Below are 27,161 nucleotides of genomic sequence, written 5' to 3'. Positions count from 1 at the left end.
TTCCCCATCCCTGGGTTCAATTCAACTGAGCATCAAAAATACATGAAAGGAATGCATCTTTGCTGAACATGTACGATTTTTTCCTTGTTATTATTCTCCAAAAACTCCAGCGTAGCAACTATTTACATAGCATCTACATGCAGTAGTTACTGTAAGTAATCCAGAGATGATTTAAGGTATGCAGGTGGATGTGCATAGGTGATATGTGAATTATACTATTGTCTGTTCAAGACTTGGGCATCTGCAAATTCTGGTATCCTTGGGGGTCCTAGAGCCAATTCCCCAAGGGACAATTGCACAGTAAACGGCCAGGTTAAGGCACACTCCACGTGCACAGCACTGGGAAATAATATTGACTGGTAGCAATAAACTATGGACAGCTTGGGAAATCAACACAGACATTTAAGAAACAGGAAATCTCTTTATAAAGTGATAAAGAGTAGAATAGTATAAGGGTTCGAATGGCAAGAAAAGAGTCTAAAAGCAGGGAAACTGAGGCTGCTTCAGTTATCCAAGTAGAAACGTGAGAGGACCCAAAACAGGGGTGACAACCCTGTGAACAAGGAAGGAATGCATTTGAGGCATCTTTTGAAAAAGAAATATCAGGCCATGTTGGGCAACATTCTACAAGCTTAGAACCCAAGACCTGTGAAAAGCAAACCTTCTTGGCATGTCTCCCAAGCTACAGATCTCCAAAGGCTCCACTGGGCTGAACTCACATCCCTGAGGGGCCTGAGCCTTCCCAGTGAACCAAGGGATGGATTTGCAAAGTCAGCAGAAATGACAGCAAGATCCTAGCCCCAGATTCCCACCCACCACAGCAGGCTCTCCATGTGGGCAGCCCAGGATCCAACCAGGACTTCACTCCGTCCCCATTGAAGGTTCAAGATTTAAGTGGCTTGTGCATTCTTTAGGTTCTTCAAAGGCTTGATGCAATCCTTCTGGCTCAAACCTAAAGCAATGAAATTACTACAAAAGGGAAGATGGCCATAAGTAGGTGGGGACAGATCTGGGCACTAAGGTGGGTTCCTCCATCACTGGATGTATGACTTTGAATAATTTACTCAATTTCTCTTAGACTCTTTCCTAGCCAGTCAAAGGTGTCAGGTCGCTAACAATATTTTGCTTATAAGGGGTGTTCTGAGGACTAAAGGAGAGACATATGCAAATAAAATATAACTATCCCAGGCACATACCAAGAAATTTATAAATATTAGCTCTTGCTTTATTACAAACATGTACTAAATTATTACATACATTTTTGTAATCTGCTGGTTATTGATTATTCATACCTATGATATCCAGATTGAAACTTCCAATGAGCTCTGGAAGAACTGCCAGTAGAATGGAGACCAACATATAAGCTAAGCAGTGGCCAGACCTGCTGCTTAACCACTAACGTGCCTCTCAGTCAACATCCACCCATGTCCAAGGACGATCATCAGACCAAGAGCAAAACCAACACGCACGGAACTGAGGCAAACAAGGCCGACTCCAGCTTTCCCTTACATGGATGGCAACGTCCTAGTCCCAACCTGCTTATAATAAAGAATAACTCATCTGTTTGTCCACTTTTACCACTAGATTTTTTTTCTCAAATAAAATGCTACCTTCCTTATTTCAGACACACATACTCACACAGAAATACAAATATAAAAATATTGCATGCTCAGCACTTTGGGAGGCTGAGCATAAAACCATGTTCTTGTGCTATCATTATAAATGTAGTCATCATTTTTCAAATGCTGCACCCTTTCTAAAAGCAGCCGTCTTGTGGCTAGGGTCACTGAGACAAAAGCAAACACAAAAAAGCCAAATGAACTCAAATCTGTACTCACCTTATGCTTTGCGAAGATCTTTCATTTACTGTTTCCTCCTAACAATGCGAATACATGCTTCTTCTTCACTAACTCTTGCCCAAGTTCACAGAAAAAGCTGGAAACAGCCTTAACCCCCCAAGTGTTCAGAGCCCAATCTCACACGGAATCTCTCTAGTAGAATCTCTGATTCTCCGAAGCTTTTGCAAACAGATAAATCAGCAATTTAAATTGCAGGCATGATGGAGATATGAAAACGACTCACATAAGTTTCAAGATTAGAACAGAATATACAACTGTATCCCATAAATAAGCATTTCATATCTCATTAGGAAAAATAACAATTATTATAATCCAGCGATAAACAGTCTTGTGCCTAACACAAGACGTCTATAACCACTCCTGGAAGAAAGTTCTATTTTCCACAGGGTTCTTTCTAACATGCATATGATTCAAGTTAACATTTAAGTGAAAATTTTTAAAAAAGGCAAGCACCCTATGAAGTCACCACACAATGCTGAAATTTAAATTGTCAAAGTCACAGCAAGGGAACACTAGGGACAGCTCTGACATTTACATCCTGCAAGCCTCAAGTTCCAGAGGTCCCATAGCTTTCCTTTACATGTGTCTGCACAAGACTCAAGCATCCTTTTATGAGCCACAGAATATCTAAATGAATTGTTCTCCATAGAGGATGTATCTATAAAGCCATAAGAGTATACAGACCACCTTAGGTTAAAAAAATAGAAAAGAAACATTCTCAAGAATCTTGCTATTTTACAAGAAAAACTATTTCAACATTTAGCTCTCGATTTTCAAATGTACCATAAACCTATGACAATAAATACTGCCATAAAATAAAAACTAAGTATAATCAATTTACAATTCCTAGTCCGCGGAGTTATTCTAACCACTGATTAAGTCAGTTAAATTCTGGTACCATAAAAGTTGTCTTGTAATTCCTTAGAATTCACTGGAATGGAAACTAATTGGTACTGCTCAGTGTGATGACTTAAACTTCTAAGTAGATATTTTAAAAATATAAACTTTTATTCTGCAGGACGTTTCTCTTTCAAGATTCCAACACTTTGGGAGGCTGAGGCAGGAGGATAACTTGAACCCAGAAGTTCAAGACCATCCTGGGTAACAAAGCAAGACCCCATCTCTACAAAGTTTTTTTTGTTTTTGTTTTTTGTTTTTTGTTTTTTTTTAATTAGCTGGGCATGGTGGTGGGTGGCTGTAGTCCCAGCTGCTTGGGAGGCTGAAGCAGGAGAATGGTGTGAGCCCAGGAGTTTGAGGCTGCAGTGGGCTATGATCATACCACTGCACTGCAGCCTGGGTAACAGAGTAAGACCATGTCTGTCAAAAAAGAAAAAGCAAGCAAGCTATCTATAAATTGAGTCCCAGATAAAGGGAGAAGATTAGCATCACTTTTTCACAATTTGGGAAAACACCACTAATGTTGGATTTCGAGCCCCATCAAGTGCACACCCACATAGAGTCCGACACCGGGCCACCTCTCAGGGACGTGATCAGTGTAGATCGGGTTGTGTGTACAAAGCCCTCCATCAGGGCTGCCCATGCAGGCAGATCATGAACAAAGAGACCCCTGCCGGGATCAGGATGACAAATACTGCCAGCCCAGGCTCCTCAATGCATTCCCACATCACAGTAGAACAGACAGGTCTGTTCTGAGAGGTCTGAGACCAGCCACACTGTGCCTACCCATTCTCTGAGAGATGGGGAGAGTAATTACAAAGAGAAAGGTCATTTTCAGTCACACCCACTCTAGCCCACTGGAAGGGAGTTTGAGTACCATCCCTATGTGCTAGCATTTAGACACACAGGATATATCATTTTTCCCTGTCTTTCTGGGCAATTTTCTGAATTTACTTCCAATCAACCCTTCTTTGAGTTACTTCTGTGGGTCACAGTTTGGGTTTGCATTGGTTCTTTCTTGATTCTGGTAGCTCCTTCCTTCTAAAAGTTGTTTGTTTGTTTGTTTAACAAGACGTCCTTTGCAAAACCTTTCAATATGGGAACGAGAGTTGTTTCTCCTCCCCTATTTCCTGGGTCCTCTCTGCTTCCTGGGGGCTGTTATTTCTTCATTTCATCCTGCCCTCTTTGATCAGGAGCTCTCCTGGAGTATCTGGGCAATCATGGTCATGCATCATACTTAAAAACGAGACAACAGAAACCCCAGAGAGGCCGGTGTCCTGGGCAGAGGGGTCTGACTCAGAGACTGGGCCATTAGGATGGTTCCCCTTCTAAGAAGCTGCCTTCCAAACTAGCATCAGGGGGTCTCCCGAGACAATTCTGTGCATTTCTTCAGAGATGAGGCAGAGGGATAAATATCTGGTTTCCAGTCCTTGGTTGTATCCATGGCAGGGGTAGAAGGAGGACAGAATCCATGAAGTGATCTTACTACAGGCATCCCACGGAACTGAGTGATTTTCAGCCCCACATGGGACTCCCACCCACCTGGCATTCAGAGTCTCCAAGGTGAGACTCCCCAGCCGCAGCCCCCACAATAATTTAGTAGTCACGGAGCCTCATCAGCTTCCAGGCTGCCGGAAACATTATGAAATCCCTTTTCCATGCTGGTGGCCTTTCAGTTCTTTGTGTTGTTGATCTATGTATTTTTTTTATTTTTTCACTATCCTTTTAATGGGATCTCTGCAGGAAAAAGAGATAAATAAAAGTGCTTAATATCCACTGAAACTCCTCCTAGCTCACAGGAGAACTGATCCTTCTCAACAGGATGTCAGGTAGCAGCCTTTGACTTCTCAGAAGATTTTTTTAACACTGATTTTGCTAAAGAAAAAAAGAAGGCAACAGTAGACTTTGAATGATAAATGGAAGCACTTGCTCTTACTATTAAGGAAAAAAGACGACAGAGCTCTTTCCCTTGGAGATTTGTAAAGGAGAACCTACATTAATTTTTCATATAGGGTTCAAATTAGATTGTTCCTACAAACAAAAGGATAAATCATAAAGTGATTCAACAGGATTGAAAAGCTCCTAGTGCTACCTACTACTGGGGATCAAACATACAGATAAGAGTATTGCTGTCTTTAATAATGAATGTAACCCAGATGAAGATATAAGTTATGAAGAATGTCAGAAAAATTACACACTTACACATACACATACTCCTTAGTACCTGTCATATAGAAACTGTTGGGAGGACAAGTTTCATTTCAACCTTTCAAGACTCTTTCAGTTGTAAAAATACACTTGTATGATTAAGAAACGAAATAGTATCATTTTGTTGTAAAGAATAGGATTTAGGCGGGCTGCAGTGGCTCATGCCTGTAATCCCAGCACTGTGGGAGGCTAAGGTGGGTAGATCCTCTGAAGCCAGGAGTTCAAGACCAGCCTGGCCAACATGGTGAAACCCCGTCTCTACTAAAAATACAAAAATTAGCAGGGTATGGTGGCAGACACCTGTAGTCCCAGCTATTCAGGAGGCTGAGGCAGGAGAATTGCCTGAACCTGGGAGATTGCAGTGAGCTAAGATCACGCCACTGCACTCCAGCCTGGGCAATACAGCAAGACTTCCTCTCAAAAAAAAAAAAAAAAATAGGATTTGACTTACATGAGAATTGTTGGAAGCAAATGACACAGCCCTCTGACAGTGATGACATTAGAATGAAAGGAGAAAAACAAGTAGTATGAAACTTGGAATAATAATCCACATCATTTGAATATTTAATATTTATGCCACAATCATTAAAACTGTAGACAGGCTTTTTGCAGACCCTTAAAAAGGCCTTTGTTACCTAACATTCTTTCTATTCATTGCTTAGGATTTTCTTCATTGCTGGAAATGAGCCTAGGAGAGTTGCCATTGGCTGATATTAGCTTACTACAGAATCATACATGATTTTTAATGACAACAACTTCATTAGGCAACCATGAGAATTAAATGACAAAATAAATTTAAACTTCCTAACACTTTTTACTCAGGTAGTATCAATCCTGGTAAAAAGTAAGTATTCTTTGATAATGCAATGTCACCCAAAGAATATTTAGGATTCATTCAAATGTTTATTTAATACTGTTTGTTTGGAGAAAAGCATATGTAAAATATTTTAAACTGTTGTTTCCATTATAGGCTAACAATTTCCTACAATCCAAAATTAACTTCTAGAGGCCACATGCAAAGGCTCACGCCTGTAATCCCAGTACTGGGATATCAAGGCTTGAGCACAGGAGTCTGAGACCAGCCTCGGCAACACAGTGAGACTCTGTCTCTTATTTAAAAATAAAAATAAAAATAGGCCGGGTGTGGTGGCTCACGCCTGTAATCCCAGCCAGAGCAGATTGTGTCATTGCACAGCAGCCTGAGCAACAAGAGTGAAACTCTGTGTCCCAAAAAAAATAAATAAATAAAATAAAAGTAAAGTAAAACAACATTAACTTTTAGTGAACCTGTACAACAAGTTATGGATATAAAGTTATGATCACAGGCATAAAATCATATAGCAATATTTCACTAATTTGAAAAATTATAATTAGAGTAAAAATTCCTTCTGGAGCATAGTAATCCTTAATAGCCTTCTAATGTCTTATTTTCCCTCCCTAACTTGGATACTAATGGTAATTTTGTCATCACAACCACATCTTAAACACCTGCAAACTCGTACCAAAATGAAGTATCTCTTACAGAAAATAATGTCCAGGGTAAACTGTCACAGGAATCCAATCCATTTTTACCTTAAATTCCCTTTCCTTGCATTCTTATAAAATTGATCACTTGTTACACAGCAGTAAAATGCAACCTCTCCAGTTAAACTTGGCAAATAACACTCATAACACAGCAGGGTATGCTGTGCGTGGAGATCGTCACCACCGTCGCTGGTGGATGTTTTTTATGAAGACAGATCAATAGTGAGGAGATGGTGTGCGGTGCTCACATCAGCATGAATGTTTCCGCACAGTTATTTACCTACTTAGTTTTTAATTTGCATGACACATCATTCAGCAGTTCCTGTGGTCTAGATTCCTTCCACATCCAAACCGAATTTTTCTTTTTCATTTTATGCACAAGAGCACAGAGAAAGGAAAACAGCATCCGTGAGATCATCGTAAAGCTCAGAATGCAAACCAGACTCCTACAGAGCTATGCTCCAGTCTGGCTCAGGGAGAGGTTAGATCTGACGTTAGCTGGTTAATTTTTGTAACACTGCTACTCTAAAATTAATTCCAAGGGTTACTTTTGGTAACACCGCCACTTTAAAATTAATTCCTAGGTGCAGAGCAGCAAAGGACTTCCTAGTTCCCGGCAAACCGCTCTCCGAAGTCATTCTTACAATCTCATCACCCACAGTGTTCTCTGTCCTTGAGAGTATTTTATATCATCAGACTTCTTAAATTTTCACCAGTCTGTAGCATATGCAACTTTTTCCTTTGCTTTTTTTGTTTTATTCATCATCAGTGCTGTTTGGTATCATTAAACTATGACAATTCAGGTTTCCGTTCAGGGAACTGCCTATTCACATTCCCTGTATACGTTTCCCTATAGACTCGTTGTTTTTAACTTGTTAGTGGTTTATTTATCAAGAGAAACTATTTCTTGCCCACATATCCATGCTTCATAGTTCAGAAACACAGGTCTGTGACAAACTTCCAGGTAATTCAACCCAAAGAAATACCTTATATTCCAAAATCACATTGCATTCTGAAAGATACCAGCCTCCTTCATCTCCTCAAAATCTTCCATAGAATTATAATTCTTGTAAAAGTCTGTATCTGCCTTCTTTCTTGGTTCAACCATGGCAAACTGAGACAAAGCTACAATTCCCAGAAACACGACGAATGCTCCAACAACATGAAATCACAGACGCTTGGCCAGAAGGCCAGCATTGGAGGATTCGTCAAAGCAGTGAAAGTCTTAGTAGTTACTGTCCTTGATAGGTAAGCCAGCCTCAACATCCTCAATGTACTCCCCAGCTGGTGGAGAATGGGTATGAGAGATGTGTGTGTGTGTGTGTGTGTGTGTGTGTGTGTGTGTGTCACAGAGAGAGAGAGAGAGAGAGTGTGTGTGTCTATAGACTTATCTCTTTATATGAGGTTTACAGCCCTTGATATATATCAGTTGTTAATTCTTTGTTAGATATAGCGTAGCTCTAACTTGGTTGATAGCAGCCAGAGTGAATCTTTTACAAAGAGAAATGAGACATCACCCAGCCACTGAATCTTAGACTAAATCTTTAACTCCACATCCACTGGATCTTAGAATAAATCTCCAACTCCACATGCTGGCTCCAGGTCTTCTAGGAGCTGGTGCCTTCCTCTCCAGGTGTGTGCACTGCTCTCCAGCTCACTGTCTCTGAGACCTGCTCGTTGAATGGGCCCCATGATGGGCTCTGCACACACCCTCTCCCTTCTGCATGGAAGCATCCTCCTCCAGTTCTCCCCATCAGCACCTCGCCAGCTCAGTCGTCCCTCGCCACTGCTCTTCCCTGACCCATGAGACACTAACGTTCTCTCCCCTAGTCCCAAACGCATTCCCTTCATAGACTTAACATAACTTGTTATAGGTTTGTGTTCCTTTGTCTACAGTATTCATCTGGCTGTCCACTCCAGGAGGCTGGGACCACCCATGCCCACTGTGTCCAAAACCATGCACCCAAAACCTCCTACAACTGGCCAATAACCAGTAGGTTACACCTCCAACAACTAGTAGGTCACAGACAAACTTGTGTCACAGGAAGGAAAGACTGGCAGATTTAATTGGCTTTAGAAATTGTATCTGTTTCACCAATCTTTTGATGACATACAACTTGCTGATTTCAGATTAAGAGCCACTGTTACCATAAAGATTCACTGCACAGACCAGGCGTCCCCAAACTTTTTACACAGGGGGTCAGTTCACTGTCCGTCAGACCATTGGAGGTCTGAGCACATAATGTGCTCCTCTCACTGACCACCAATGAAAGAGGTGCCCCTTCCTGAAGTGCGGGGGGGGGGCGGATAAATGGCCTCAGGGGGCCGCATGCGGCCCGCGGGCTGTAGTTTGGGGATGCCTGGCATAGACGTTTCATTAAAATACGATTTAACTCAATAGCATACCATGAGCAATCACAAACATACTGCCATTTCTTTTTTTTTTTTTTTTTTTTTTTTGTATTTGCATGGTTTGTAACTGCTAACATAAGTGAATTATCACTTACAATGTTTGTTTCAGTACGTGTAACCTAGAAAGCCAGGGATTAGTCCATTTAAGTGTTTTGGCACTTAGGATGTTATGTGGTAAAGACACACATTTAATATTTTTCTGGAGTTCTCTGATGCATGACTAGCCCATTAGGTAACACTAATACTGTTCATTTCAGACAAAGAAAATACCCAGAGATTAAAGGTACTACACAACAGGACTTTAATCCCAAGTGACCTAATGCTTTCTCTGACTTTCCCAAGAATAACTCAGCACAAACAACCAGGATTTGCAAAAGAAAAGCCATAGAGATGGAAACTATTTACAACTTTCTCAATGCACACAACTCACACTACCCTGCAAGGTATCTTTAAGAGTCTACTAAATAAATAACCTCTAAAACTATCGGATGAAATTTCACACCTTATCACTGTTCGCTGGCTAAAGATTTTTATCCAATAAAATATGGAATCTCTCATTCTTGCACGTTTTCCGTAATCCTTCCCTAGCTGCCAATAGCTCACTTTCATAGATGTTACCGCTCCTGCTTAAAACATTTCCTGCTTTTAAAGAATCCCCTTCCAAAGAGTCAGCCACTTTTCTTCCATTCTCCACTTAAAAAAAAACAAGAAAAAGAAAAAAAAATCTTAGTTCTTTTATCAGCTCCCTCTGCAGAGAAACTGTCAAGACTGTATTGACATATCGCACAGGTCCAGGGCTCTAAGTTCAATGGAATAAGACACTTGCTTGTTAAAGATTTTACCTTCCCAGGTCTCACTCTATTTTTCATACTTGACTTAATTCTTCCTGTAAAGTTACTTTCTTTCCTGAAGCAAGAGAGCTTCCATTCAAACTTTTTCCTAGTATTCCCTTTAGGTCTATGAGAAAGATACAAGCATGCAGAAAGTTTACATTAACATGCTCTTCTGTATCTGACACAATCAGCTGGCCTCCTGTTCAACAGTATTTAGGTTGCTGTCCATGACGGTTAATTTCATGTCAACTTGCCTGGGCCACAACGCCCAGCTATGTGATCAAATCCTACTCCAGATTTTTCTGGCAGGTTGCTTTTGGGTGAGATTAACATTTTAATTGCTGGGCTTTGAGTAAAGCAGACTGCCCTCCCTGATGTGGGTGGGCCTCATCCAATCAGCTGAAGGCCAGGCTAGAACAAAAGACTGACCTCCCCTGAGCAAGAAGGGATCCTCTAGCAGGCAGCCTCCAGGTTCCATCACAGCAGCAGCTCTTCCTGGATCTAAAGCACATGGTCTTGGACTCAAGCTGCAACCCTTCCTGAGTCTCCTCCCTGCCGGACTGCCTAGTCAGAACTCAGACTCACCGCACCTCCAAAGTCATGAGAGTATCGACAGACACATTCTACTGGTTCATTTCTGTGGTGAATCCTAACACACTGTCTTACCATTACTATTCTAAAGATTCAGCAGGCAAAAAGAACAAAAACACTCCTAGAAAAGGAGAAACAGCAATGAGTCAGTCATCAGACAGCTCTTGCAGGTAGTATCTTTGAAGGTGCACAGAAGGAAGACTGAGACGACCTTGCAATCACTTAGAAAGTTGCAAAACATGGGAAATGTCAGGCTCCAGATGGCACTGCCTGGGTTGGAGTCCCAGCTACACCCACATTGGCTGTGTGACATCAGAAAGGCCGCCTAACTTCTCCAGGTGGGCTTCTTAACTTGTAAAACAAGCCTACTAGCTGGACCAGCTGGTAGGGCCACCTGAACACGAAGTGAAATAACCATGCACAAGAAGTTCTCGGCTCTGAGCTGGGCAGGGGCTCAGAGCTAAATAAAGGAAGAGGGGGACAGAGAAAAGGAGGGGGAGGTGGAGTGGAAGGAGGAAGAGAAGTAGGAAGAGGACGAGAGGCCACGAGGGGTGGAGGTAAAACGAACCCCAACCATTCTGATGAGCTACTGCAGAGAAACAAGTCAATTTTAAAAACTAGCTGGAAAGATTTTCATTAATGCTACACTTTAAAATTTTGAAACGAAAGCCAGACAATTACCAAAGCCATATAATTGCTTCAAATATGAAGAGAAAACTGAATTCAGTGTTAAATTATGAATTCATTATATAGTTTTTTGCTTCACGACGACATACACACTCAGCACACACAAGAGTATGACTCGAGTGAAAACATGGCCTCTCAACACCTGTACATGTGAGGATAGTGTCTGCAAGCCGTGCCTGCCTCCCACACCCTGTTATCAGCACCCCCAGCACCTCCACAGTGGGAGCGCCATGGGTTGATTCATATTCTCAACCCAGGGGGCTCTCACTTTTGCACAAAGGCAGAATCTGCCCTCAGGAAAGTTCATGGATAAGGCCGGGAGGTGATCGTACTGCTGTTGGCTGCTTGTCCAGCACCCAGAGGCCCTCACACACAACCAACTGCAGCTTGCCCTTCGCCAATGAGCGCGAGACTTTTGCATCAGACAATAACTGGAATTCCAGGCAACTGGAGAGACCCTGTCTCTTGCAATCCCCCTAATAACTAGCCTCTGCGGGGTAAAACCAGGGAGCAGAAAACTGGTCAACACACTCCGTTCTTCCCACCTCTCCTCAGGGTCTCACTCCCCACGTGCTGTCCTGAGCAATCCCCAGAGAGACTGAGACCTCCACCCTGTGCATGTGATCTAGTCCAACGGATGCTCAGACTCTCCATCCTAGGTCACCACAGGTGAACTGTGGGAATGTCACTTACCCAAAAGCCCAATGGCCAGGCCAGTTCCCCAGCTCCAGACAGGCCCACTCCTGAAGTCTCAGTCTGATCAGTTATTGCCTCCTCTAAAGCACAGATTCTTAACGCATCAACAGGTCTGAGATGGGCTCCCCGGGGTTCACAAGCCCATACAATGAAATACAAGGCTGTGAAGTGTGTGTGTGTATGCATATGTATGTGTATGCATGTATGTATTTGTGTATGTGTATATGTGTGTGTGCATAAGTGTGTATGTGTGTGTGAGAGTGACTAAGACCTCTTCCAAGAACTTCATTGGAATCATCAGATTCTCAAAGAACTCCATGACCCCAAAAAGATTACAAACAACTGCTGCATCGAAAATATTATTACATTAAAATGTAGCTGTGGGCTGGTCATGGGGGCTCACACCTGTAATCCCAGCACTTTGGGAGCCAAGGCAGGTAGATCGCCTGAGGTCAGGAATTCAAGACCAGCCTGGCCAATGTGATAAAACCCCGTCTCTACTACAAAATACAAAAATTAGCCCAAATCAACAGAATATACATTCTTCACAGTGCCACATGGCACTTATTCGAAAACCATAAAAACCCTAGAATAAAATCTAGGCAACAACTTTCAAGACATAGGCATGGGCAAAGACTTCATGACGAAAAAGCCAAAAGCAATTGCAATGAAAGCCAAAATTGATCAACGGGTTCTAATCAAACTAAAGAGCTTCTGCAGAGCAAAGGAAACTAGCATCAGAGTAAAGAGGCAACCTACAGAATGGGAGAAAACGTTTGCGATCTTCTCATCTGACAAAGGTCTAATATCCAGAATTTACAAGGAACTTAAACATATTTACAAGAAAAAAACAAACAAACCCATCAAAAAGTGGGCAAAGGATATGAACCGACACTTTTCGAAAGAAGACATTTACATGGCCAACAAACATATGAAAGAAAGCTCAACATCACTGATCGTCAGAGAATGCCAATCACAACCACAAGGAGATATTACCTCATGCCAGTCAGAATGGTGATTATTAAAAGTCAGGAAACAACAGATGCTGGAGAGAATGTGGAGAAATGAGAACACTTTCATACCATTAGTGGGACTGTAAATTAACTCAAACATTGTGGAAGACAGTATGGTGATTCCTCAAAGATCTAGAACCAGAAATACCATTTGACCTAGCAATCCCATTTATTTATATATTAAACATATGTGTGCATGTGTCTTTATAGTGGAATGATTGATATTCCTTTGTGTGTAGGTATGTATGTGTACGTGTGTATGTATGTGTATATGTGTGTGTGTGTGCATATATTGGGTATATAAATCATTCCACTATAAAGACACATGCACACATATGTTTACTGCAGCAGTATTTACAATAGCAAAGACATGAAATCAGCCCAAATGTCCATCAATAATAGGCTGAATAAGGAAAACGTGGCACATAAACACTGTGGAATACTATGCAGCCATAAAAAGGAATAAGATCACGTCCTTTGCAGGGCATGATTGAAGCTGGAAGCCATCATCCTCAACGAACTAACACAGAAACAGAAAATCAAACACCGCATGTTCTCACTCATACATGGGAGCTGAACAATGAGAACACATGGACACAGAGGGGTGAATGACATACACCAGGGCCTGTTGGGGCATCGGGAGTGAGGGGAGGGAACTTAGAGCACGGGTCGGCAGGTGCAGCAAACCAACACAGCACATGTAACCTATGTAACAAACCTGCACGTTTCACCATGTATCCAATTTTTTTAAGAAATAAAGAAAAAAAAAAAGACTAAAAGAGACTAAGCAGGCTACATTCACACTGAATTACACATATCCCAGGGTACAACAGCCATCTCCAACAGATGGATGTTGGACTCCCACTCTCATTTCATGGGGCCTGAGTCTTTCACTCCAGCTTCCAAGGTGTCTTTTGACAACATTCCTGGTCAACACTCAGGCTTCTCATTCAGCGTGCCTGCATTTTACACTGTCTCCTTAACACATTCTTTAAAAGACCCTCCTCAATGCCTGCCCACCAACCCAGCCTGGGAATTCCCTCCCATGTCACACATCACAGTATCTGCCCAGCTGTTCCCTCTGCTTCTGACAGCCCACAGCACTCTGTGAGAATGGAAAAGCACTACTCTTGTTCAGACTTTCTCCTTTGGGCCCGGCATAGTCTCTGGCACTGAGCAGAAATCCAATAAACACTTGGCAAAGGCACAAATGTATTTTTAAGAATGTTTTATATTTAGTGGGACAGAACACTGGATTAAAGGTTAAACGACTTTCTGGACTATTTCTGTTATTAGCTGCAAACTCCAAGAGAGCTGCTTAGACTCTCTGGAATCTACCATTATACGGTTAGAAAGGTGATAAATTGCTTCCACTGGAAACACACAGGCTAACTGTTTTCCTTTGTGTGGCACAAAAGTCCAGATATTGGAGAGAAAATAAAGATCATTAAGACACAGTCCTTATGTTCAAGAAGTTCCACAAGGAAGACAGGAAGGTAAGCAGGTAACTCGGAGAGGGAGGGACTGAAGTCCAGATACTGTGGAAGCCCTGGGGCCGGGGGCAGGATGCTTCCTGACAGAGGCAGTGTGAGAACTGTGCCTTCAAGGAACAGAAGTTCCTTAGCCAAAAGACTTGGAGAAGGGAATAGTATAAAGAACGTGGTGTGCAAATCAGCGAGAGGCAGTTATTAGTGCCTTTATGTCATGAGCAAATCAGCCTGAGACACTAGTAACTAGCAAGACACTATGGACGCGTTACCCGTCCCCCAACAGGGATCGTTCTGAAAAGAGAGATGCCACAGAAAGGCTGCTGGGTCAAGTGGCTCTTCCAATCATCAAGTGAGGAATGAAGAAAACCTGAACTTGTGAAAGAGCTCAGGAAACCCGGGGATGGAGGCCTCCCAGAAGGGACTGGAACCAAGTCCAGGCACAGAGGCCCGCGAGCGTGAAAGGGCCCGGGCTGTATCTGTACACTTGGTTATCAGCAGTTAGAGACGTGCGCTGTACTGAGGCAGTGCGGGCACGACCCAGGACAAGTGAAGTTGTAGAACACCAGCCAGGAGAATCTCCGGTGCCTCCACAGGCCACACCAGAGACTGCAGTGAGAGGGGAGGAGCTGTAGCTTCCAAGGAGGGCCATTTGCTGTTCTAAGATGCAAAAACTGGTATTTCTTGACACTTGTCCCATGTGAGACAAATGTGAGTCCCATGCTGCTCTACAAATGCTAGGAGTCCCCATCCCGGCCTTTCCTGGGGCTGCCAAAAGTGAACGGAGGCTAACTGCATGACTCTAGACTATCAAATGGGGGGGAAAATATCACTGGTTTAGAATTTTTTAAAAAATCATTCTGGGGTGGGAGACCTCAGGAGTTAACCTAGTATCATTATGCAGACTAGAACCTCCACTGACCCAAAGGGACAGGGGAGTTAAGGACTCAGGGAAGCACAGAGACTAGCATAAGCCTCAATAGCGTCCCAGTCATAGGCCCACAATTCCAACCAGGTAACAGCAGAAAACAACACGAAATCCTCCGGCAGGGAATTCCATGACCTACCTTGATAACTCGCTTTCATTTCTCCACTTGTGGAAAATGCCCTCTTAATTCCAACCTCAATCTTCATGCCTGTGTCCACAGCTGCCTTCCTTTTTCCCAAAGTCCCTGTATGACCTACAACCAGACAGTTACTCGTCTGCTGATAAGACAAGGCACTCTCCCGCCTCTCTCATGTAGCTGAAATAGTTCAGCAACAAATTCAGTTTTTCTAGTCTGAATTCATCTTCAAAATATTACTGTTGTCCCAGTCACAGTATTTGCTTCCAGAGCAATGCTGTGGAAATTAACTAGTTAGCCACAAAGAGAATAAATGTCACTCCACATGCTGGAGAGCAAAGTGGGAGCTCACAGTTCCAAACATGGCTGTGGCATCAACCCCTGACCCTCGGCATAATTCAGGGGAAGTTCTAAACATGACAAGCCAGGGTTTCCATGACTATGCTGTAAGCAGAGATGCATGCCTGAGCAATTAACTGGCTTGATTCTTGTTTTTATGAGAAAGAAAGTCTAGTAAAAGTGATTGATTACAAGCAGCATTCCAAAGTGCAAGAATCGTGATTCAACATCATAAATCAGGTTGTTATTAAAGAAAAACTGTCAAGAAAGAACAAAAATTATGGCATGCCTTTCCGTCCTCAGTGTAGGTGGAGCTGAGCAATCCCTGTGCCTAAAATACAAGCTGCATTTGGCTTGTAAGCACCAGTAGTAATGAAAAGAGGTATATTTGAATATCTGAATCCCTCATTCTCTCTCTCTCCTTTTCTTTCTTATCAATAACAGAATGGGAAACAGAATAAGTAAAGTTCCTAAGGTTTTGTCTTCTATGATTCTTCAAACAGACAAATCAAAAACACTATCATAGAACATTTAAAACATTTCAATAAAAACTTTGCAAAGGAGTTAGTATATGTAAATACAAAGGCTACACCTGCAGCTGTCAATAATTCATTTTGAGTGCTGACTATAAGTTCTATCTACTTTATTTCATAAACAGAATGCATTTAGATTATTGCATGTGGCAGTTCTTGAAAAATGTCAGTTGTAAACAGACCCTGAACAAATTCCCTGAATTTTTCTTTTATCAATTACATGAGATCAAATTATGTTTGTGAAAATGAAGCTTTACTACTAACAATTATTTTTAAGCAATGAAATATAGCAGATATTAACTTACGGTTTTCTTACTGTTAACACTAAGACTGTATTAGATGAAATTTATAGTTGTTTAATAAAATAAAAATGATTATGTCAGCCTTAGAAGCAGTAATTCATCAACTCATGTAAAGCAAACAAATCATGTCAGATGAATAGTGAGAAATAAATTTCCTACTCATTTTGCAACCATTATTCTTTCCACCACAGAAAGAAGGGGTAATCTGAGATTTGAGAGAGAAAGAAAGGGTGGTGTGATAAAATAAGGCCTTATTTAGACAATCTAACCAGAACCTTTATTTCACTTACTCAATAATCACAAGCTCTTGGTGCTTTTTGTCAGTATATCCAGCATTTCGATAACCCCAATAAAATAAACTACTGAGATTTAACCAGCCCGAAACGCCCCTTTTGATAACCACTCCTCATCAAAATTCTTATTTCTTTAAAATGATTTCTGCATGAAGAAAAAGGCAGAAGCAACATTTCACTGCTGTGTTAGAATGATTTTGTAAGCAGGGATGTAAACGCAGACACACATATTTATGCTGGATAGAAACTTATCTTGCTTGACCACATAAGAAGTTAGGCACATAGGAGTGGAGAAAATCAGAGATTATTTCATTGTCTTTTCCTCTCATTTCCCTTCCTGCACGTTACTGAGGATCCTGCGAGGCCTGAGAGCAGGTGCCAGCTGAAAGGCAGGAGCCCGTGATTGGGGAAGTGCTCTGTGCATGGGCGAGGTGGGCCACAGAGACAGCTCTTCAGTACAATGAGCAGTGAAACAGAATGAACCCAAGCAAATCACTCACTGACATGGTTTGGCTGTGTCGCCACCCAAATGTCATCTTGAATCACAGCTCCCACAATTCCCATGTGCCTTTGGAGGGAGCCGGTGGGAGGTAAGTAAATCATGCGGTGGGTCTTTCCCATGCTGTTCTTGTGATAGTGAATAAGTCTCACAAGATCTGATGGTTTTATAAAGGGGAGTTCCCCTGTACATGCGCTCTTGCCTGCCACCATGTAAGACGTGCCTTTGTTCCCCTTCACCTTCCACCACGATTGTGAAGCCTCCCCAGCCATGTGGAACTGTGAGTCCATTACACCTCTTTTTCTTTTTTTGATAAATTACCCAATCTTGGGTATTTCTTCATATCAGAGAAAAAATGGACTAACACACTCACTAAAGGGCTTGGTTTTCTCATTATGGTTATAAGGATTCCCTAACTTAACAAACGAATTATGTTCCAAGGGACCTTTAACAAATGAGTGTCAGAACTCCCGAACTCATTTGGGTAACAATCGCTCAGTGAGGAATGGCTGGCCAGGCCCTTAGGCTCCACAGATATGAAATATACAGAATACGATTTGAACTATGCCTAATGATCCTATTGATGCTGTCCATCAGAGAGAAAACTTCTGACTCCAGAGAGTCATGTCAAAAACAAACCCAGGAAAGGAGAAGGAAATCTCTTGTCTGGACAGAGATGAGGGACAAACACCACAGGTACCAAAATACTACTAAATTTACATTTGGGAATAAGGCAGGTCCCACCCTGTGCCTGAAGGAGACAGGTTCCATGTCTGTTACCTCCAGAGTATGTGAGAAGAAACAGGTCAGTTGCACCCGTGGGAGGAGAGGCTCCAGAAACAGCAGGGCAGGAGGACCAGCGGACTTACCCTCTTCGCTTTTCTCTTCAGGAGTGACAACAGGAGCATCAGCTCCTAGCTCAGAGGCCCTCTCCTTCTACAAAAAGAGTGCCTGTGTTCATTAGTGAAGTATTAAACCGGAAGTTCCTTTAGCAAAACTGTGATAAAATGCATTGCAAAAAATTCTACCCATGCAACTTACTCAGGTAACTACTGAATCTCAAAAACATACCTTCGAGAATCAACCTACAGTTAGAGAGGCACCATCATCTGTAGTTCTCTCCTTTCCACATGCAAAGTACTTGGCCTGATGATTAAATGACAGCCTATCAGCACTGAAGCCAGTGTGCTATGTTCTATAAATGATATTTAAGCTCCTTTATATCAGCATTCTCCATCCTCAAACAAGAACTCAGCAGTGTCTCCCTCCCTGAGTTCCTGTATCTCATTATTAGTTAAGTACCTGTGGGTCCTCCTCTATATTGTCCACTCCTGTGAGAACAGGGATGATATTTTATTGGGCCTCCCTCCAGCCCCCTAGCAAGCTGTCTCTGGCTGGCAGAGTATTCAGTAAGCATTGAACAAGGAAATATTCCCAAGGTGCACCACTATGGTAGGCAAGATGAAAGGAAACGGGAAAACTGGTCCCAGTCTAGCCAGGAAGAAAGATCACCCAGACAGAAAATGGGAAAACCAGATACCTCACTGGCAGTCTGAGGCAGCCTCATCAATACTGCACCACTGACTTAGCAAAGGTCTGCCCTTTGGAAGACTCAAATTATCTGTAAGAATGCAGGAGAGACAATGCGATAATAGTAGGAATGGCACTGGATTGAACTGGTTATGTTCCAAGTTCCACACATTTTGTGACTCCACTGAAATCGCTTAAGCTTTCCAAATCCCTGCTTCCTCATTCAGAGTGCAGCAGGAGTGACGTGGCGAAGTGAAACAAAACCATCTCTACAGGTTGCCCCAAATACTGGAACACGAGTCTAAGCAGAATTTGAAAGAAATTAGCCTTCAGTGTTACATATATTTGATACAACTCTAAGTCTTTCTGATCAACTTAAAATTGATTCATTTTCCAACTGACTTAGAAAGACGGCCTATCATTAAACCATACCTGTACCTTAATGTTACGAAGATTCAATTTATGTTCATAGGGGTCAAAAAGAAAGCATTAACAACGCCCCAGTCAATGACAAGTGTGTGTAGTGAGTATTCAGTTAGAGGCACACACAGGGTGCTCTCCGGCAGGCTTCAGTGAACTGTGCGTGGCTTTAAGGCCAAATCCCCCCAACTGACTTGCCTCTGTTTGCAAGGCTTAGAAGCCAAGTGTGTTTTTCATGTTTTTAAATGGTTGAGAAAGTCAGTATTTCATGACATACGAACATTGTATGAAATTCAAATTTTTGTGTCCGTAAATAAAGTTGATTGGATCACAGCCATGCTCATTCATTTATGTATTGCTCGCGGCTGCTCTCATGCCACAACAGTGAACTGAGTGGTGGCAACAGGAACCAGATGGCCCACAAAGCCTAAAATATTTACTATCTGGCCTTTTACAGAAGTTCGCTAACCCCCCACTACAGAGTTTCCAGAAGAGTGGGATATGATGGATTAAAATAATACCTGTAATTCACCAAATCAAGGATGCTTTAAAAGAATTAAGAATCATTTACAAAAATAATATATGCCACAAATAGCAAATAACATGGGAAAAAAGTGATACAGAAGATGAAGCCAAGAAAAGGGGAAAAAAAGGAAGAAAAGAGAAAATGATATGACAAATGACGAGGAAAACAGAAAACATTGTCCCTGCTCCAGGATGTTCTGTGCAATGCTAGCAACTTCTAGATGATCAATTAGTGTGTTACTACACCAGCTGAAGTTAGAAATACAAGTCATTTATATCAGGTACGGGGAGAGAGGCAATAGCTAAAATCACCAAGCCACCATCCTCATGCCAAAGCATCCCTGATAACCATGGGTAGCAAATATTTCATTCCTTTAAGTCTATTTACACAAAAATATTCACACAAACAGCACTTAGAAAAATATAAATTTTAAAAGATACCATTTACCTAAGCTTTAAAACACATACAATATATAAGGATAAATCTTATAAAAGGTAGAAAATGCTTGCATAGAAAACTACGGCCGGGTGCGGTGGCTCAAGCCTGTAATCCCAGCACTTTGGGAGGCTGAGGCGGGTGGATCACAAGGTCAAGAGACCGAGACCATCCTGGTCAACATGGAGAAACCCCGTCTCTACTAAAAAATACAAAAAATTAGCTGGGCATGGTGGTGCGTGCCTGTAATCCCAGCTACTCAGGAGGCTGAGGCAGGAGAATTGCCTGAACCCAGGAGGCGGAGGTTGTGGTGAGCCGAGATAGTGCCATTGCACTCCAGCCTGGGTAACAAGAGTGAAAATCTGTCTCAAAAAAAAAAAAAAAAAAGAAAGAAAACTACAATGCTTTATAGAAATACATAAAAGAAATTGAAACAAAAGAAATATATACCATATTCATGGATTAGAGAACTCAGTATTACAAAGACGTATATTTTCCTTAAAATGATCTAGTTGACATCATTCCAATCCAATTCCCAACATATTCACTTTGTAGAACTAGATAACCTGATTCTAAAAATTACGTGGAAGTAAAGTGTCCCAAGAAGAGCCAAAATACCCTTCAAGAACACCAACAAACTAGGGACACTACCATACAGATGGCAAACGCAATCATACGAAAACAACTTTAAAGATACGGTATTGATAAAGAGAACAGGCAAAGTAATGAAATGAAATGAAATAGAGAAGTCAAACAAATAGACAAACCTGATTAATGGTTCGAGCTGGCACCATATATCAGTGGGGAGAGAACAGCCTTTCTGATAAAAGGTCTGGGACAACTGGTTTATCCATATGGAGAAAAATGAAGTAAGTCTCCTGCCACCTGCTCTACATGAAAGTTAATTCCAGTTGAACTAAGGACTTACATGTGAAAGGCAAAACTACAAAGCTGTTGGAGAACAAGAATGGAGAATACGTTTTTGCTATCCATGCGGAAGAGAAAAAGATTTCTTATTAGAGACACGGAAAGCACAAAAGATCAATAAAATCAGCTTTGTAAAATTAAGCATGTCCCTTTACTAAAAAGTCATTAAAAAGAAAACAAAACTACAAGCTGCAAACTATTAAAAGCAAGCATTTCTGCCATAATATATCTGTTCCTGAAAAGTGTCCCATTTTGCAAATTTGAGAACTAAAAATAAGAGAGCTTATGAAAACTAAGGTTTAGGGAAGGATTCTCAAAGCCACGTAACTTACAAAAATAGTAATAATCCTAACCATAACATTAGCATGTAAGCCAGGCACAGTGGCTCGTGCCTATGATACCTGAGACTCAGGAGGCTGACGCAGAAGGACTGCTTCAGTCCAGGAGTTTGAGACCAGCCTGGGAAACAGAGCAAGACTCCCTCTCCATAAAAACATTTTTTTTTTAATTAGCCAGGTCTAGTGCTACATGCCTACAGTCCCAGCTACTCAAGAGGCTGAGGTCAGTGGATCATTTTGAGCCCAGGAAGTAGAGGCTGCAATGAGCTATGATCGCACCACTGTACTCTCCAGGACAATGGAGAGAGACCCCATCTCAAAAAACAAACAGCAAAAACTTAGCACCTATTTAAAAGACATGTGACATATCTAACAAATACTAAAGTAATTTAGACCTTTTCCTTAAAAAAAATAAAATGGAAAGGTGGAGGTCACTTCTTGGAGAGAAATATAAGGAAGGGTTGAGAACACTACATTAATGGGGACAAGGACAAATGTCCAAGAATGGAGAGGATGGGGACATAAAACTTCCCAGAAAAAGCATATGGCCGAAGGTTGCCAACAGGAAGACTGTGAGGTGAATGGCAGTGTGACAGTCCTGGTGCCCCTGCAGCTCACTCATTTCAGCTGTGCTAAGGTAGCTGGTGATCAGCGGCTGTTGTTTGATGCAAAACATTAACACGCTGGGGAAGCTACAGGGAAACTGGGCCCACTTTTACATTACACAGACATGAATGCTCTACTTACCAGCTACATGTGAACTCCCTCATACTACAGAAGTTTGCACTGCAAACGATCAACCGATTTTACAACACACAACTAATGTAGTATCAATAAAGAACTACAAATCAATAGAAAAAAGAAAAATGAGCAAAGACACTTAAGCACTTCCCAGAAACAAATATCCAAATGGCCAGAAAACATGTGAAAGCATCCTCAAATTTAAAGGCCATGATGGTTAATTTTATGTGTCAACTTGACTGGACCATGGGGTGCCCAGATATTTGGCCCAACATTATTCTGGGTACATCTGTGAGGGTGTTTCTGCTAACATTTGAATTCGTAGACTGAGTAAAGCGGATAGCTCTCCATTGTGTGGATGGACCTCATCTAATCAGTTGAAGAACAGCATAGAGCAAAGGGCTCACCTTCTCCCTACAAGAAACGGGGACCTCCTTCTGCCTGACTGCCTGAGCAAGACATCAATCTTTGTCACTGTTATGAAGGGGCTGCATAAACATTTGTTGACTGACCAATATCTGTTCACATAATCCATGTCAGAGATTTATAGTCTCATCAGCCAGGTACACACTGCCCAGGTCTGCTGCATCTGGGTGAAAGCCACAAGGCTGGTTCTCGCCTGTGGAAAGTGAAGCTGTGCTTTCTCCAGGCTCTTTCTTTCCTATCTCCAGCAGAACGCAGAGGAGGACATGGCCTGATGAAGATGGCAGGGCCCCAGGACAGATAGCTGGTGCACGGAATGGGGGTGTACAGGAAGAGCTGTCTGTCCCTCACACTGGACTGTGACAGAACCAACAAAATTAAACATCACAGCATCAGGCCCTGAGATCTGTTGACCTGTTTGTTGCAGCGGCTATCGAGGTTCCTGGGACCTGCCCTTGTTACTACACTTTTACGACAAAACATATAGCCATGCCTTACTCTCGTGTTAAAATAGTAATTCATTAAGTGTCCTACATACAGCCACTTACATCCATAATAACCCTTCCAAAAAAGGAGGAGGAGGAGGCGGGTGTCTGTAACAATGAAAACCCAAAGACAATTCAGCCAGAAAACCCAGTAAAGACCAAAAGACCTATATATGCCCTTAGCAAGCCCGGATATGGCTCCAGTTTAGACCAAGGTTTCTTAACAGCATCAGCACTACTGACACTTTGGACCACATCACTCTGTGCTGTTGGGGATGGTCCTGTACACTGCAGATATTTAGCAGTACCCCTGGCCCCTACACACTAACGCCAATAATACTCCTTCCAGCTGTGACAACCAAACTTGTCTCCAGATATTGCCAAATATAACCTGGGGAGCAAAATCTTCCTCTGTTGAGAACCACCGGTTTAGACAGAGCACGTGGTGAACAGTTTCAAACATCTAGAGCAGGTGTCCCCAAACTATGGCCTGCGGGCCGCATGCAGCCCCCTGAGGCCATTTATCTGGTCCCCCGCTGCACTTCAGGAAGGGGCACCTCTTTTATTGGTGGTCAGTGAGAGGAGCACAGTATGTGGAGGCCCTCCAATGGTCTGAGGGACAATGAACTGGCCCCCTGTGTAAAAAGTTTGGGGACTCCTGATCTATAGTAACTTGATGCAACAGCTGTCTAGCCAAATGTAACAGGTTGATTCTGTACATAGAAAGACCTCTCCGACAAGGACACATCATGCTGTTCCACGCCAGAGAGGAAACGCCCAAACTGGAACAAGATGCAAAACCAGGTGCAAATGCCAGGCACTGAGAACTCCACATCCCAAGATGCTGGTTCCAACTGCTGGGATCTCATGCCATGGTTAGCATACCCCATGGCCAAGGCACTTGCCTTCCTGAGCTGAAAGGTGGACATTATTGCTGTCCTACCTCCCAAAGCAATGAAAGAAACAGACAGTGATAAAGGGTACATCTAAACATTTTAAGACAGTAACCCATTCTCTATCTGTCCTAATGAAAAAAAAAATAGTGACGAAATTGATGAAAGGAGTGGATAACTCAGGAATCACTGACATTTACTTTTGGCAAAGTCTGCCTGATTTTTTTCTTCCTAAATGGATCTTCTTTGGAATTTTCTTTTGCTGAGGCTCATATGAAGTTGCTATGCATTTTCTGACTACATATTAGCTCTGCAGAGGAAATAGATGGGTTTGACAAAAAGACTTCATGTATAAAAAATGTCAGCCAGGACCAGGGCCAGTGGCTGACGCTTGTAATTCCAGCACTCTAGGAGGCCGAGGCAGGTGGATCACCTGAGGTCAGAAGTTTGAGACCAGCCTGGTCAACTTGGTGAAACCTTGTCTCTACTAAAAATACAAAAAATTAGCTGGGTGTGGTGGCTCATGCCTGTAATCCCAGCTACTCAGGAGGCTGAGGGAGGAGAATCACTTGAACCCAGGAGGCAGAAGTTCCAGTGAGCCAAGATCTCACCATTGCACTCCAGTCTGGGTAACAAGAGCAAAACTCCATCTCAAAAAAAAAAAAAAAAAAAAAAATCAGCCAGGGTTACAAAGTTTCCCCAGGAAAAAAACAAAAACAAAAACAAAAACAGTTTCATTCTAAATCTTAAGACATCCCATTATACAATCCATGTAATTGTACACAGAACAAATCTCTTCTCCCTAGTCTATCAAGCACCTGAATTACTAAGAACATAATTGCCCTCTTTGAACTTAACAAGATTAATCTAGAGCTAAACATTTCCGATGTCTATCTCAGCAGTTCATCTTTCACTGAGACATTTCCATGGCTATCCTCTACTTTGCAAACTAACAGATTCTTCCGCTGACGGCGACTCGGTATTTTTCTATCTGTAAATTCACCTGCTAAGAATGTAAAGTGATTTTTAAGGGAGAACTTGGCTAATAAATCTATCACATCCTCCATCGTCATTCAAGAGTGACTAACCCACTTGGGTTTATCTTGATTGACTTACAACTCTGCCAGCAGTCCTTCAGCTACACAGAGCAGTAAATGATCTCCCTGCAAGCTGCTATGATTAATCACCACCCTTCAGTTAAAGTCAATATCCTACTCACATCATGTTGACAAAAAGAAAAATTTGGTAATAAGAAATGGCTTTCCTTTATCTAGGCTGAAGATGTATAAATTACAATCAGATTATGTAGATAAGACACATGAGCTAAATTTATCTGCTGTAACTACACTTGTCACAGCCCTTTTTAATGCCTCTAAAAAACGGGGGGTTACTGAAGTGCCGGAGTTAGTGGGCAGCTGAAGAAAGGCCTGTGCAACAACTCCTGAAAAGGTCATTTGTAACTCACTGAAATTCTTTCTTTTCACGCTAGAAGACACAGACTAAAAATCTTTTCATTTCCCTGGCCCAGAATGTTTTTTCTAAGCACTTAACAAAAATTGCATGATCTTAAGGCATAAGCCATAAGCTTGCAGGAGTAGTAACAGTATCAACCGGGCTCTGGAGGTCCCAGGGAGTCGTGGCCACCACCCAATGCAGCCAGACTACCAACTGGTGAACAGCACGAGCATGTGATGAGTCCAGCAGACCGTTACCTACATCCTCACCAGGCAGAAATAAAGCACCAGAAGCAGCGCAGGTGAGGGGGAACAGGAATGCTGAAGCCAGAAGTAAAATACAGAATAAAATAGAGGAAAAGAGAATTACGAGAATCCAGAAATTTTGCTTTAGATCCCACATACTGGACAACCAGCCAGAAACAGCCTCATGTTTAACCCACTCACAGGGGCTTTAACTGCACATGCTCACATAAATACCCATCAATAGTTAGCAAAGCAGTAGTCTGCGGCTGCTTGGAGACCTCTGTCCTCAGCTTAATGGTCTGTTTCGTTTATAGCTATTAGTGGTCTTCCTAAGGGGCGTCGGCAAATCACAATGGTGTTTACTGAACCCTTCAAAACAGAAAGTTATGCTGGAGTTATTTTTTCCCCTTTGGTTAATTACAAAGCCCTCAAACTGAGATTTTAATTACTTACCAGGTAAACAGATGATATAACCTAATTCCAGAAGGAGAGAGACCGCATTTGAGTAAAAACTAGGCAGATTTTCTGGGATTGGGGATGCTTCCAGGTTTGGCTCTGCCGAAGGACTGCAATGATAAGATGGGGGTGCTCCACCCACCTTGGGTGAACTAAACTAAATACAGCGCCGAGTTCTGCTCCCAAATCTGACCTGCAGCCAGCATACCCAGCAGCATTATCCTCACAGACCCATCACCTCCATGCAAGATGCTGGGCCCAGAACCTGTACATCTTACAAGTGATGAAGAAAACAAATTTCAAAACCCAGAGAGGATAATGTAATTGTTCCCAATTGTATTATACACGATATAATACAACTGTTATACATAATAATATATAACTATTACATATAATAATACATAACATTATTTATATAATAAATATAATACAATTGTTTTCAACTGTATTGTTCTACAATACAATTGCACTGTGTATGGTAAAAACTCAGAAGGGGCAAATATAATATTCAACGTTGACTAAATAAATTATGTCACACATCCATGCTGCACAGCAGCAAGTGAAATAAGGTGGTACAGTCGCAGCTCACTGCAACCTCAACCTCCCAGGCTCAAGCAATCCACCCACCTCGGCCTCCCAAGTAGCTGGGACTACAGGTGCATGCCACCACTCCTGGATAGTTGTTGCATTTTCTCTACAGACAAGGTTTTGCCATGTTGCCTAGGCTGGTCTCCAACTCCTGGGTTTGAGTGATCTTGAAGGCCCAGGCCTACCTTGGCCTTCCAAAGTGCTGAGATTTCAGGCATGAGCTACCACACCCAGCCAAATAAATGACTGGAGTGCTCTGTTTGTTTTGCTTTCTTGTTTTGTTTAGAGATGGGGGTCTCACTTCGTTGCCCAGGCTGGGCTTGAACTCCTGGGCTCAAGTGGTCCTCTTGCCTCGGCTCCCAAAGTGCTGGGATTACAGGTGTGAGCCACCATGTCCAGCCAGGTTGTAAGATGGTTGAGTGAAAAGAACTTGTCTCAGGACTGTGTGTTTCGCACAACACT

General features: G+C 42.2%; 1 protein-coding gene across 9 annotated transcripts in view; it reads right to left on the bottom strand.

Annotated features, from left to right (window-relative positions):
• Positions 1 to 27,161, bottom strand: part of SFMBT2 (Scm like with four mbt domains 2) — a 297,168-nt gene that overhangs the window by 125,273 nt on the left and 144,734 nt on the right. The window contains exon 1 of one of the 9 annotated variants that reach the window (XM_074405079.1): positions 1,293 to 26,514. The exons of 7 other annotated variants lie outside the window; for them this stretch is intronic. In XM_074405079.1, coding sequence (XP_074261180.1) covers positions 1,293 to 1,359 — 67 coding nt within the window. In that variant the 5' untranslated portion in view covers positions 1,360 to 26,514. Of the gene's footprint in view, positions 1 to 1,292; positions 26,515 to 27,161 lie in introns of those variants that run through there. One more of the 9 variants, XM_074405080.1, reaches the window with a different exon arrangement.

The sequence above is a fragment of the Saimiri boliviensis genome, chromosome 8, assembly GCF_048565385.1.
Source record: "Saimiri boliviensis isolate mSaiBol1 chromosome 8, mSaiBol1.pri, whole genome shotgun sequence".
In the NCBI taxonomy this organism is placed as follows: Eukaryota; Metazoa; Chordata; class Mammalia; order Primates; family Cebidae; genus Saimiri; species Saimiri boliviensis.
The sequence above is the reverse complement of the archived record's forward strand: the minus strand, read 5'-3'. Positions and strand labels throughout refer to the sequence as shown.